This window comes from Heloderma suspectum, chromosome 1 (genome assembly GCF_057233095.1).
Source record: "Heloderma suspectum isolate Gila_16-S chromosome 1, 16-S_ref, whole genome shotgun sequence".
NCBI classification, from domain to species: domain Eukaryota; kingdom Metazoa; phylum Chordata; class Lepidosauria; order Squamata; family Helodermatidae; genus Heloderma; species Heloderma suspectum.
The window spans coordinates 396213934-396228787 of NC_139458.1; the positions used below are offsets into that span (position 1 = coordinate 396213934).

General features: G+C 40.7%; 1 protein-coding gene across 5 annotated transcripts in view; it reads left to right on the plus strand.

Annotated features, from left to right (window-relative positions):
• Positions 1–14854, plus strand: part of RAB3GAP2 (RAB3 GTPase activating non-catalytic protein subunit 2) — a 69457-nt gene that overhangs the window by 13727 nt on the left and 40876 nt on the right. For 3 of the 5 annotated variants that reach the window (XM_084828758.1, XM_084828760.1, XM_084828759.1), the window contains exons 4-14: positions 2285–2366; positions 4979–5026; positions 5187–5262; positions 5654–5755; positions 6596–6695; positions 7757–7855; positions 8530–8678; positions 10608–10687; positions 10784–10873; positions 12368–12507; positions 14239–14455. In XM_084828758.1, coding sequence (XP_084684884.1) covers positions 2285–2366; positions 4979–5026; positions 5187–5262; positions 5654–5755; positions 6596–6695; positions 7757–7855; positions 8530–8678; positions 10608–10687; positions 10784–10873; positions 12368–12507; positions 14239–14455 — 1183 coding nt within the window. Of the gene's footprint in view, positions 1–1500; positions 1564–2284; positions 2367–3635; positions 3688–4978; positions 5027–5186; positions 5263–5653; positions 5756–6595; positions 6696–7756; positions 7856–8529; positions 8679–10607; positions 10688–10783; positions 10874–12367; positions 12508–14238; positions 14456–14854 lie in introns of those variants that run through there. The other 2 variants (XM_084828761.1, XM_084828762.1) reach the window with 2 other exon arrangements.

A 14854-nucleotide genomic window follows, 5' to 3' on the forward strand; every position in this document is an offset into this window, starting at 1 on the left:
ATGTAATCATAATATTGACCTAGTTGCTGCAGGTGTGTCCAGCCGTTAACTTGATGCACGACTACTAGAATTCACCTGTCAGATATACACCGTCCCAGTATGAACTTACTTGTACACTACTATCATCATCTGAGGTCTTCCTCCAGGTGCCTCTGAGGGAGGTTCTGATGGTGGCAACAAGGCCCACTCTGTGCAGGCCCCTTGATTCTGGAATAGTCTTCCCACTGAGGTCCACCTGGTGCCAATATTGTCATCCTTTCAGCGCCAGGTTAAGACTTCCTTCTACTCCTGAACGTTTGACAGCATATGATAGGGTTTCTAATGGATCCTGGAGTTTTTATTGTTGAGTGTTTTAAATTGTTTTGGAAATGGTTTTATATTGTATTTTTAGGGTTTTAATCATTTGTAAATCTCCCAGAGAGCTTTGGCTATTCAGCAGTATATTTTTTTCTTCTTTGAGTTTTTGAAAATATACATACATAAATGTGTATATATCCATAGCAATAAATACATATGAAATACGTGTATTTTTATATCTATCTATCTATCTATCTATCATCTTCCTAGCAAATATATATATATAGACTTCAACAAAAGTGGATCAGGTATCCAAATAAATATCCACTTGAAGCTGGTGTCTATATGCCACCCGTTCAAAAGCGTTATCAGGTCCTCAATCCATTACATTATAGGAGGTGAGCGTTTATCCTCCAAGTCTTTTAGCTGTCAAGAGGGTGTGGAGAATCCATTCACGCTGGCCAGTTGTTAATTTCTGTGCACCAGGTAAATCATTTAAAAGAGTGTTGACATCGGCGAATATTAAAGACTGTTCCAGTACAACATTTATCGGTATAATAACCTCCTCTCCAAAAGAAGCAATTACTGGACATTGTCAAACATAAGCTTAAAAGAAGCATTAGCTGCATTGCACTGCCAGCAATTAGTCAAATTGGACAATCCCTTATTAAAGAGATGTTGCCGTATCCAATAGACACAAAAGAATTTTTTTGCTGAGTAAGATGCAGCCTAAGATCCATAGACATGACAGGTATAGACACCAAAGCAGGGATCCATAGATTAGGCAGAATGGAACAATCCAATTCCCTATTCCATTCCTGCTTAAATGCCTGTATATCATATATCATATATAAATGTTATATATAAATAAATATTTGGGGGACCCTTTGGAACAGTGTGGGAGGTGGTACAGGGGGCTGTAGGGGGAATTGATGAAAATCTCCTCCTCCTCCTCCTCCTCCTCCTCCTCCTCCTCCTCCAGAAGAATCTGTGCTGGATCTCAATCCCTTCCATGAATTAAAGGAGCCTTTCTGTTTGCAGAAGGGGCACTCTGGGTCCAGGCTATCATGTCTAACGATACTGTGATCTGATTACAGATATTATAAGCAATTGGAAATATTGGAGTCTTAATGCTACTCCGAAGTAAGGGTTCATAGGATTTCAGTAGTTAATCCAAAATGACTTGCCAGCATACTCTTACAAGGCTCTAGTGAGAGTCTGGATTCACAGGGAAGACTTGCTTATCAGTGTCCATGAGAAGAATTGGTAAGCATTGTCATTCATAATCCATCCTTGCTTTTTATTATTTAGTTATTTTTGGAATTGCCTTATCACTAGTGCCTCACGGCAACTAATGAACAATATATGCCCAGTAAAACCATAGTCCGATACTTGTTTCTTCTTTAGGGGGCATGGGAAGAATCCAACATTCCTTGGGTGTAGGGTGAAGCATGGAAGCCCCTTTCTGGCCTCATAAGATTATTTCTAAAACTGGTAGTCTAAATCTGATCATAAATACCCATGAACCATTTATCCACCTCATTTGTAAGGTTAGCAAAGTTCTGTGATCTTGCTGCTGTTCCAGGGGGACATTTCCTGAATTTCCCTCAGTAATGTTTTCAGACAGTGGCTTGGATCCAAAGGTGCCTTGCACAGATGGAACGGTACTTCTGCTAATGGAAATTTCTGCGAATTCCCCTGCCTCATGCTCCATAGCATTCTGGAAGTTTGGGGGACCCTTGTGAAAAGCTGCTGTGGGGAGGGGAGACGCACAGCTGGCTGCAGTGAAGAAGACAAAGGGGGATAGACTTTTTGAGAGACCTTCTGTAGGACAAAATGAATGAATTCCTTTATCTTTAATTGGTGCCAGAGTTAAATAAATTGAAAAAATAATCCAAACCTTTTCTTGTGTGTTACCTTAAATTAAAATATGGAATGACTCTGTCAATAAATAGTTTTTCTTCTCTCCCCCTCCCTCGGCCCCCAGCAAAATGGAAACACAATGAAAATGGGAAAGAAGAAATGCAGTACGCTGTTGGCTGGAGTGGCTCTTTGAATGTTGAAGAAGGGTAGGTATGGAGGCTTGAATTTTGTTTTTAGATACCACTGCTTTTTACTTTGCTGTCCAGATCTATGCTTGGGAGAAGATCCAAAGGTACATGTGGATGAAGCTGCCTTATACTGAGTCAGATCATTAGTCCATCTAGCTCAGTATTGTCTTCACTGAATGGCAGTGGTTCTCCAGGGATTCAGACAAGGGTCTTTCCCAGGCTTACCTGGAGATGCCAGGGTACCTTTTGTAGGCAAAGCATGTGCTCTACCATTGAGCTACAGCCCTTTCCCCAAGAAGCATTCATAGGCTCCTTGATCTCTCCAGTGAAGCACATTGCTGTTCCCTAACTTGTATTCATAGAAGATAATGGGAAAGCATATGTATGTGGAGGTAGGAATATGTATGAGAGCTGCTGGGTGAGCATTATGATTCTTTATGGCAAATATATTTGGCTGTAGAAGGCAGCTTATTCAAACAATCTTTCCTTCCACCTGCAGCTTCTAGTATCCCCCCACAAGCCTTTCCAGCGGGTATGGGTGTCCTTCTGAACAACATGGGCTGTGTTGAATGGAACTGCGGTGCGAGGGGGGCGGGGCTTGCCTGAAATTGGGCAGAGCGATCTTGCACCAGTGGAGCTGTGCTCTGGCTGAGGTTTCTCCACCCACTTGGGTTGTATGACACATCCCAGGCTGTTCAAGAGGACACTTAATGTTCTGAAGAGGCTTTTTGGGGGATGGGAGGAGGGGAAGGGAAAGATTGGTTGTGCAACCTGCCTTCTCCTTGTACAATCATTGGATACAACCCATGGTTAAAAATGTAGAAGAAGGAAACAACCTTCTTTAGAATAGCTATACATCATAAACTGCCAAAAGCTTTTAAAGGACAGCACCTTTCTCTATGGATGTAATGATAGTCTTATTAAATTGCCATTAATAAGAGCTGCAAGCCTTAATCAATTGTGTTGCTGTTAAGCAATCCAAGGTGCAATCCTATGCATGATCGGACAAAAACAAGTCCTACAACTCCCAGCATTCCCCAGTCAGCCATGCTAGCTAGGGAATGCTGGGAGTTGTAGAACCTTGTCCTGTAAAACATGCATAGGATTGTTCCCGAAAACATTCTTTTGCATTTGGAATTTCCCCTTCAATTAATTACTTGCAACGTTTTGGTGTTCTGAGGCCATGCAGGTTTTTTCTTCTGTACACTGTTTTAGGTGCTGCTCTGAGCAGTCTTTGTAGCCTCTCTAGATGACCTCTGATTTCCATTGCTGGATCTCTTTGGCTTTGTGTGAATTCCAGTTAGACACTGAGTGGCCCTGAGAAGTAGAAGTAGGACAGGTAGGAAAAGGAGCGGGTGGAGATGTTTGTTGCTGAATTTGGCAGCATCCCCATGATGAGATTAATGTGTGTGGCAGTTCACATTCTCTTATTCTGGATTAACCTGAAATGTGCATCTCCTTGTTAGGCTTGGGCAGTAATAAGTTGAAATAAATAGAGAACATGCAGCTGGAGAAAAACAGGAGCACAGCATATACAAACAAATGCCTTTCATTGGAAATCCACCTCTAATACTTTTTAGTAGTTACACAGTTAGGTGGTGATTTCTCCAGTAGAACTGTCATGTGTGAAAGAGGGCCTATATTAAACATTTCTTCAGCTGATAACTAGGATCTCTGGAATGCACCTTGATGCTAAAATCCTCATGAGTCTTAGCCTATTCATAACAATCAGTGAGTTGTCTTGAACTCCTTGTTTACACTTTTCCCAATATTGGGAAAAAGGCGGGATATAAATAAATATAATAATAATAATAATAATATAATAATAATTTTCATACTGCAACAAATAATTATAGAGGTTTCCTTTCCACAGCCTGTACTTTCTGTTGGATGGTATGGTTTAGAGAGGCCAGTGATTTTTCATACATTGTACTGATAAATACCCAAGAAGAGGGAGCAGTGTTTTCCGTATCCCTATCTGTCACACTTCTCCGTTTAATGCTCTCCTCCAGATTCCCTCATTCTTCATATGAAAGTCCTTACGGAGATACAAAGCTTCTTGCAGTTGATCAGGATACCATCTCCTATTATCCTTCTTCTGAACATTTCCTACCCTTCTTTCATTATCAGGGTCTTGGCACTACTGCACTGATTCATATGACTGTATGCATTTACGTAGACACAAGTATTTTTTTGGTTAGCTCATAACTTTACATTGCTGGAACCCAACTACTGCACACTTCCATCTCTTTCCACACCCCTTCCTTTTGGTGTCCTTTTTAGTACACAAAATGCATATAGGTTTGTAAGTTCAGCTGTGTGGATATGGTATTATTTTGGAATTTTGTTTAAAAAATAAACCTAAACTTTTTGGAGGAAGATGCTTGTATGAACAGGAAATGCACAAAGATTTCTAATAAGACAACCATTGATAAGGTCTGGACCCACACATAAAGGCTTCTTAATTGAGGCTCATCCATGCTCATTGAGACTCTTGTGACCAAACAGCCATCAAGTAAACACTAGACAATTTTGTGCTGTTTTGTAATTTGATTAAGAGTGACAGTTCTGTGCTCTATGTGACAAGGGTCTTGCATGAAGTGTTTAATACCACTATATTTTTCCCCTAGTGAATGTGTAAGCAGTGTATTGTGCATCCCACTGGCAAGTCAAAAGAGGTAAGAACTGTCTTTAAAAAAAAACAAAACCTAGTTAGAATCCTTTAAAGAGCCTAGGGCTGTTTTGAGATACACACATAGTTTCATCAGAATATTCAAGTATGATTTAACTGAGAATAAGACTTGACATTATTCCTTTCACTTCCTTTGTATGAGACAGGAGCTCCACAGGCCGACCTGACTGGACCTGCATTGTAGTAGGCTTCACCTCTGGCTATGTTCGCTTCTACACCGAGGTTAGTCAGTTGTCACCATGGTCTGCCTGCCTCCTGAGGACCTTCTCACACATCATGTGTTTTCATGTCTACTTGGGCGTAGTCAATACTGTTTTGAAGTTCAGTGCATACAGTTTTTGATACAAGTACCTTGAAAAGGTAGCTATTGCTTAGATGCTTATTCAAGACTATTAGCAGCAGCACCCCCCCCCAGTAAGACTAGCACCATGCTTCAAAACAATGTAAGGATTTTTTTTTTCCTATACAGAGAGTGCATCAGAAAAATGTAATGTGTGAGGTGGCCCTGAGGTTTTACGGCTTGTAGCTTAACATTTAGACAACACGTTGTTCCTTTTTTTTCTTCTTCTCCCTAATCACAGTAATACGATGAAAGTTTGTTCTTGTTTTTTAGAATGGAGTACTGCTTCTGGCACAGCTTTTAAATGAAGATCCTGTCCTGCAGCTTAAATGCAGAACGTACGAGATTCCACGGCATCCTGGAGTTACAGAGCAGGTATTCTGGCAAATATATAAAAGGTGAAATAATTATAGGATGCAGTATGGTTCTCATATGTATAAACCTTTCAGAGCTTTTGTCAACTATATATGAGTGATTTCTGTGAATAAAACTCAGTGGTACTATGCAGGCACAGTCCATAACTGGTTAAGCGATTCAGATTGGTCTATTGGCTTGTGTGTGTGTCTTCACCCCATCTCTCTTTTATTGTGCAGGTCCACCTTCCCTTCTTCCCATAGTCATGGCTCCTTATTATGTTTTCACAGTTAATCATAGTTTAGGCTAACCACAGTGTGTGTTTAACCCAGGATTTGAACCAAGCTGGAAGCTGGTTACAAATCCTAGGTCACGAGCTTTTATTGTGTATGTTATCCTAAAAAATATGGGCAGCCAATTCTACACTGTTGTGTTAGTTGCAGAGGTGTCCAGGCTAGTGAGGTGGAGCCATGCCTGCATCCCTGAAAACACCCCCCTCCCCGTTTTGTGTCTCACTGGAACAAAAGCATATTGTTCCTAGGGAAGAAAAATTGCTCCACTGGCCTTCAGAATGCTGAACAAAGTACCATCAGCAACCCTGTCTTATTTCCCACTCTTCACTGAACTTGAAGGTTGCTGTTTGCATTGCATGAAATTTTAACTTGTATTGATAGTGGCAGCTGCTGCAGCTCCAATGCAGGGGCTGGGTTCAGATCCTGGTACAGCATGAATGAGCACAAGCTGTCTCCTTTGCTGGGAGTCTAGTGTTTGCTTGGGAACTGTAATAAACCAAGCAGGATAACATCTGTCATTACTTACATGCTTTGTTGCAATAAAGTGATGCATGTTCTTTTTATTCAGAATGAGGAACTGAGCATCCTGTATCCTGCAGCTGTTGTGACAATTGATGGTTTCAGCCTATTTCAGTCCCTCCGTGCATGTCGAAATCAAGTAGCAAGAGGTAGGTCAAGGCTTGTGGGCAACATTGATGGGGCTTCCAGCAGTGGGGCTTTTTGGTGGTGAAGGAGTATTAAACTGTTTATTTCTTAGAAACACCTCCAGGGATGTTAGAGAACATTGTGTATTGGAAAGAAACATCTTTCTTTATTGGAAAGCTGACAGCTAATTGGCATCCCTCAGACTCCAAAGCAGCCTCACTTCAGAAAAATAATTGATTTTTCTATATCATTTAAATGTCTTGCTCTGATAGCTGGTTCAAGCTCTGAATACCCTCTGAATTTTGGATGTCTAATGATCCACATAGTTTACATCTGATGAGGGTTTACCATTGCTGGCAGATGAGGCTGAACATAACCTGTTGTTGCAGTGATTACTTGGTCTAACTCTGGTTGCAAATTTTACTTTTGCCACATACAATTAGCTGAACTGCATGCCTACAAATGTTGTATTTGTGAAAAGGGAGAAGCTTTAATCACTATAATTTATTTCCTGAGGGGTAGCTGTGTTAGTCTGTGCAGGAAAAACAACTGTCTTGTGGCACCCTAAAGACTAACAAATTTTTTATAGCATAAGTTTTTGTGGAGTACATTTCTTTCATCTTATCCCAAGAGCTGGGTTCGATATGTCCTTGCAGAAATCCTGTGGATTGCTGAAGGCCACTGAGCTTTACGGCTAAGCAGGGATTTAAATATGGATCACTCATTCCCAAGTGTACTGTACCATATTAGCTATGGAAAATAACTTACAGTGCAATCCTGTGCATGTCTACTCAGAAGTAAGTCCCATTGAGTTCAGGTAAGCGTATATAGGATTGTAGCCTTACTAGCATTTCTTCTTGGGTTAAACGTGGACTTGGAAATATAGCAATAATATGTACAGTACAATTTTTACTATATGTTTTCCTTTTAAGAAAGGAAATATTAAATAATTAAGTCTGAACCTTTTAGCTGTTCAGTTCAACAGCACACACTTTTGTCAATAGCGTGAGCTGACCATATATAATAATTTTATTCTAACCAATAGTTTTCTGTAATCTTTCTTTCTGTTCAATAAAATGGGCAGCTGCAGCTTCAGGCAATGAGAATGTTCAGCCACCTCCATTAGCCTATAAGAAATGGGGCCTCCAAGAAGTGGATACTATAGTTGATCATGTTAGTGTTGGTAAGTAGTATGTTGGTCAGTACTGCTGAATAAATAGTCCTGTTCCATGAGTCACTCTGTGTTTAAAGCATTTCATGTATACTGTCATGGTAATCATTATAGCAACTCTGTAAGGTAGGTCAGTATAGTTTTTGGTTATCTTTGGTTTCTTAACCAAGAGCTCAAGTCTTGATATCAGTAGGAAGGTCCAACTGATGCTTTTTTGCTGGGTCCAACCCCAATTCAAGAGGCAGTTTAATAGCAGCCATCCCCAGTATGTTATTTCTGTCCTATCTGAGGCACACTTGTCACCCAAGGGGCTTAAGGGGTAAGGTTGCTGACAGGTCCTTACACTGAAGGGTGATTCCCAGAGTTCATGCCTTGGTGCAACCATTTGCAAGTTGTTTTTATATAACTGATTATCATTGGATTACTTTTGTCTGTATGCTGCTTTTGGTCTATTACTAATGAAGTGTGTACTTCAGTAAAAAGTGCTCTAAATAAAATATCCTTATCACAGGCCTGTATAGTGTTGTTGTTGTTGTTGTTGTCATCATAGTAATTCTTTTTTAGAGCTTTCAAGAAATGGAAGACTTATTTTTCGAAAATTATGAATATATTTGGGCCAGATTTCATGAAGACACATTAGAATTAGAAACATCCTTTTCTAAGGTTTGTTTTCATATTTAAAATAGGCATCATGACTCTGTCACCTTTTGATCAAATGAAGACCGCTTCCAATATTGGTGGATTTAATGCAGCTATAAAGAACAACCCTCCTGCTATGTCTCAGTACATTACTGTAGGATCAAATCCTTTCACTGGTTTCTTTTATGCCCTTGAGGTAAGTGTATTATGAATTAGTAATTGTGAAATGGAGTGTGCTGGCTAGGAGATGTATGTTTCCTTTTCCTGTTGAGTCTGTTTTTAATTATTTTTCTTTTGCTGACATTTTGAGCTTTTAATGGGTAGAGGTGAGGTAGGGAGAGCTGCTCGTGGGGGGAGCAAAACTGAGAGCAGGATGTTTTATAATTCAGTGGTTTTGATAAGTGTAAAAATATATCTTGGATTACTTAGACATTAGATATAAATTGGATATTCATGCTCCCTTTTGTTTTAAAAGATAAAAAATGTATAGTGTTGTCTTTTGGGGGGCGTAGTGTGGTTTTAAGAAAGTATGTCTGATTAGAACATTTGATACATTACTGGGAAATCTTTCTGTTTGACTGAGCGGCTGTGTTTGGGTTGTAACACTAAACATGAATGACCCTTGGGATCGTGAGCTTGCCCCTTCCTTCTCCAGGATGGTCACAAGGAGATCAGAAGCTTTTGTTTCCATTTTCAACTAATCATGGTTGCTTGTTATTTCTGAACCCAGACAAACTGTGGTTAGTCTTAACTATAGTTTAAGTTAAAGGGTGGGCTGAAGGGATCTGCTGGTAGATCGGGTGATCTGTGCAGATAAGCAAGGGTTTCCCACTTCCAGTGGGTTAACAATTGTGACAACAAAAAGCCTTTTCTCTTTCTAAATAAAGTTTCTGAAAGTAAGAAACCTTGTGGGAGGAAACTGAAATAGATTTGTACATCAAAGGATTTGTGTGCAAGCTCCAGTTCTGGTACTGAAGACAAATTCCTGGGCAAAGGTTAGGCACCTTGTTCTACAATTAGACATCTGTCTTCCTGAGCCACTATTGTTCAGCTGGCTCTGGTTGGCAGACCTGTCATGGTTCTAGAGAGAAACATCTTGCAAGCCTAAAGTCTTCCCACCCCTGGTTTAAAGAAACAAGCCAACTTCAAACTGGTTTCTGATCCTGGCTTGTTTCTCAAAACCATAGTTAAAATTAACCACAGTTGCACGTTCAGACATAATAAATCACAGTTAATTGAAAATGAAACCTTTTGGCCATGCTGGAGGAGAGGGGTGCTGCATGTGAGCTCATTCATATAATGTTAAACCGTAGTTTAGCATTATGCTCAGAACAAAGTCACTGTCATTTTGCCCAATGACAATGTTTCAGAGAAGTTAACTTTTTGCAGCCATCACATTTTCAGTGTCTAGTCTGCTGTGCTTTTGAAGGCAGTTAGCTATGCTTTATAAAGGGGAGAGTTTCAAAGTATTGAGCACATCTTTTCATAGTATGGTTGCCATGTAGGGCATCTGCAATTGCATTCACTTTTGTGCAGAAAACCTCTCTCTTTTTGATAATCCCATTACTTGGTGGAATCATTAGTTAATAAATTGATTTCCTTGTTTTGTATGTTAATCACCGTTACCTATTCAATATGATTCCTCTTCTATGAAATGACAGTGTTTGTAGTTACCAACTATATTTGTATATGAGAGTCTGTAATGTATCAGAGGTGCCGAGATAGCATCATTTGGGCAAATTATACATTTGCAAGGCCTGCAAATCTCTAGACCCCCCAAAGCCTATTTATATGGGCCTTGCGCTTATGCCCTGCTTGTGGGTTCCCGGTCAACGGCTGGCCACTGTGTGAACAGATTGCTGGACTAGATGGACTCTTGGTCTGATCCAGCATGGCTCTTCTTATGTTTTTATATTGTTAAAATATTAACTAGTTTGCCAGAAAGAACAGAAAAAAAATCATTTACTTATACTGAAATGATACGAAATTTAGCAGATCTTTCACGATTTTAGTTAGTTGTTTATTAAGGGCAGTCTTCTCTCTGTGAAAAACGTGCGCAAAATGAAAGTTTCCAAAGAGCTGACTATTTTGACAATTTATAAACAACTTTCTATCTTTCCTTTAGGGTAGTTCACAGCCACTGTTGTCCCATGTTGCTTTAGCAGTTGCAAGTAAGCTGACGTCTGCATTATTTAATGCTGCCAGGTAATATAAAATAGATTGAAAATACATTGCATCTGTTTCTTATGGATTGAGTTCTTTAAATTGAGACAATGAATATGTTAATTTTTCTGTTTCAAGCGGTTGGCTTGGCTGGAAGCACAAACAGGAAGAAGAACCTGTGCAGAAGCAGAAGCCCAAGGTTGAGCCTGCAACTCCTTTAGCTGTAAGGCAAGTGTTTAAAAGAACAGAGGTTTTTTGAGAGAAGCTGTGGAACTATGTTCCCATTGTTTCCCATATTGCTTAACTATTGGGTGAGATGCATGCAAAGCCAAACATTTTATCCAAGTTCACCTTGTTGTACTAACAAAGCTACCTCTACTTTTCAACTGTCTACCATGTTGTGTGACCTCTCACCTTGCAATAGGATGACTATTGCCTAGTTCATTCTGGTGTCCTTGAGAATGTGTGGGACTGCTGGCAGGGTTATGCCTAGGTAGAGGTCTCACAGGCACACTTAGGGATGGTCAGATATAATGCCAAACCATGGTTTAGCTGTATGTGAATTATCAGTGAGGAGTCTCAGGGTCACATGCTTCCTTCTTCCTTGCATTTTGCAGTTCCCTTCCTACAGTCCTGGTCTGAGCAAATGTTTTTGCCTGAACTGGCCAACTACAGTTTGTGCTTGCCCCTCAGTCTTGATCCTATCTCGCAGAGCAAGCACAAGCCATAGTTTGATGGTTTGGACAAACCTGCAAACTGTGCCTTGTCTCAAGCTAAGATTTTGAGGAAGAAGGAATGTGCAGTTACATGAACTGATTTGTGTAGAGCCAACCTGGCCATGTAACACAAAACCATGGTTTGGCATTAATGTCTGAACAACCTTGATGTGTGAGAACTAGCAGCTTCCCATAAGGGCTCTGGTGATGTCTCTGCAATCTGGGTGATTATGATTTCTTGAAGAAGTATCGCTGCTTGTCTGGTGTACTCCCCATACCTCCATGCTATCTTGATCACACAGTGCAAACTCTGATGATGAACCTCAATGCATGAAGCCTACTCCTTCCAAATACAAGAAGGTTCTGGATTCAGACTAATGGTAGAGTCAGAGTAGTGGGAATATCAGCAAGTGCGGGGAAGAGAGCAGTGCATAATATATTTGCTTTGATAATGTTAGATAATGTCATAATGTAATGATAATGTCTAGCCTCAATTATTTAAGTTGTAGTGAATGGAAAGCTGGAGGAAAAAAACATGACATAGAAATTATTTAGGAAGGTGAAAGGCAAATGTAAGCCAATGTCTGAATCTAAGTTCTGTTTGACTCATTACCAGATATTGGCTGTTTTGTGACATCTACATTTCTGTTTTAAATCTGAATATGTTACATCTGCTAAATTAAAGATTTTATTATCTGTAATTGTTAAATGTGTTAGGATATTTATTGCAAGAGTTTTTGCACAATGTGTTATCTAATGAAGTTCAATGGCATAAAAACATATAAGATATAGTAAGACTCCTTCTGCTAAAAATGCTGTACCTTGAGGGAATCTTCCAGATATGAAAGTATTGGTTGCGCTGAACTAATTTACTGGTGAAAGTTAGTCCAACGTTAGGAACTTAAGTCATAACAGCATATTTACTAATTCTGGGTATACTGTATTATGTAATCAAAGATGTCATCTTTGGATATTGTTTTATACATTTAGTTTTATATGCTTTTAGGTTTGGAATCCCAGATTCTCGTCGCCATGGAGAAAGGATATGTCTTTCTCCTTGTAACTCTTTGGCAGCAGTAACTGATGATTTTGGCAGGGTTCTTCTATTGGATGTCACAAGAGGACTTTCTATTCGTATGTGGAAAGGTATTATGTATACTGATTAACCTTTTGCGACAATATGGAAATGTATCCACTGGAGCTAAGGGGCCAGTTTGCACGATCAAAATAAGCCACAATGGCTTATCTACTTACTTAAGCCACAGTGACTTATTTAAATTGCGGTGTATTTGCGGCACGATTTCCATAATCACCACCTGGGTGCAGCTTGTCATGTTGTCCGAACCCAGGTGACGTGGCTTGTTGGAGGGGGAAACAACTGCCCATGGGTTATTGGGGGGTTGTTTCAAGTTTGCTGACATACTTCTGATATATAGTGGTACACTGCAAGAAACCCCAGGCCTTCATTTCTGAATTTCAGTAATTCTTCCTACCCTTTATGGCAGGGATTGGGAACCTCCAGCCAGCCGAGATCCTTTGGATTTTTCCAGGGGGTGAGCCTTGGCCTCCGAGCTCTGCCTCCTAGAGGCATCCCTGCTGTTATCTCCAATCACAGATACAAGATAACAGCAGAGATTCCCCTTAGAGTGCCCCTTGCCCTCCTAATTGGGAAGGGATGTGCGCAGGGGAATCCCCGCTGTTTTCTCTGATCACAGATTGGAGATAACAGCAGAGATCCGGCCTTTTGTGTCAGTCATCCGCCTAAGCCCCATGTCAAGTGATGCATGAAGCTGCTGATTCAACAAGCACTTAGAGGAGCTGCTCTTCCAGGCGCCAGCTGTTTGTGTTCCGCTCACCACCCCAAATGGGATGGTGCATGGCAAGTGAAAGAGGCGCCTGGCTCAGCTAGCGCCTGGAATTGCTGATCCTACAGGCACTGGCCAAGTCCCTTTCTCTGTGCAGACAGAGGAAGAATAGGCGGGGTGGGGTGGATGATGTCGGGGGGGTGTGATTTCGTGGTTCCCATTTTTGTCATCATCTGGCCCACCTTGTTGTTCCAGGGTGGGGGAACGATTTGATCCTTGGACCAGTATAGGTTCTCTACCCCTGTTTTATTGAAAGCGAAAGCCCAGCATAATGAGGAAAGACAGTGGAATTGGTAAAGAAACTATTTAGAGAAGAATTAAATAGTTGAAAGATGCTAGAGCAACAGTGGTTGAAATCGAGAAGCGGACTGACATATCTGAATGATGAAAGTAGGAGTCCAACTTGCAACCCATGAAAATAGGCAATGGCAATACATGGAGAATCACTTCAGCTTACCCCGCCCCCAGTTATGGAACTCACTGCCTTTCCCCTTCCCTATTGCTGCCACTGCTGTTTCTAATCAGAGTATCACAGCGTGATAGTGGTGTGCGTGCAAATGTACAGTTCTTCTGTATGTACCTCTTAAAAGCCCGGAGTGTGGATTTCTTCAGACACCTTTTCCTACACAGATAATCACTTCCCTGTGGAAAATAGCATGTACAGAGCTACATATGACAAATCTGTACGTGTCTGTTTAAACATGTACGCACAATGGTAGCTAGAACTGACTAGAAACAGGGAAATCAGCAGTGCTGGGGATCGGGGAAAGTAGTGAAAACAGCAGCAGCAGGAAAAGGGTCAGGCAGTAGTGATAGTAAGAGGACACCAGTGAGGTAGGGAGTGACAGAAGAGGAAGAACTGGGAGCCCCTGCTGCAGACTTATGGAAAGGCTGATACCTAATAACAAGGCTTAGCTTAGAAAACCCAGCTGAACACATAGTTACAGTTTAGGAATAATAAGAGAGCGAACTTGTATATGTAGGGTAGCTAATGACTTACTTTGACTCACAGGCTACCGTGATGCAGAGACTGGTTGGATTCAAATTGTGGAGGATCTACATGAAAGGGAAGCTGAAAAGATAGATTTTTCTCCTTTTGGCGCTCCTCACGGGCCAAGCAGAGTGGCTCAGTTCCTTGTGATTTATGCTCCCAGGAGAGGAATATTGGAAGTATGGAGCACACAACAAGGTCCGAGGGTTGGAGCCTTCAATGTAGGGAAACACTGTAGGTAAGAAATCAAAAGGTAATGCAAGAGGCTCAGAAGAGTAATTCAGGAAAGGATTGTGACACTATCTTCTACATCCAAATGTGTTTTCTCATTTACTCCCCCCCCCCACCATCTGCCACAAAAAGGAAGCAGGATAAAACGTGATCAAATAGCTCAAGATAGTGTGTTAGTTCTTGTCTTCATTTATTAGGCTTTTGCATGCCTTGTATAAGGGTGTTATTATGCTGGAGAAGAATGATGAAAGTTGTCAGATGGCCGTTTTAAATTTGCCTGCAGATTGATTCCATAGACATTTATTTTAGTAGGGAACAGAATATTGCCACATCCAGGAACCACTACTATGTGCTACAAAATTTAAGTGTTCCTTCTCTTTTTTTAAAAAAAGAAACTAGTTGCACC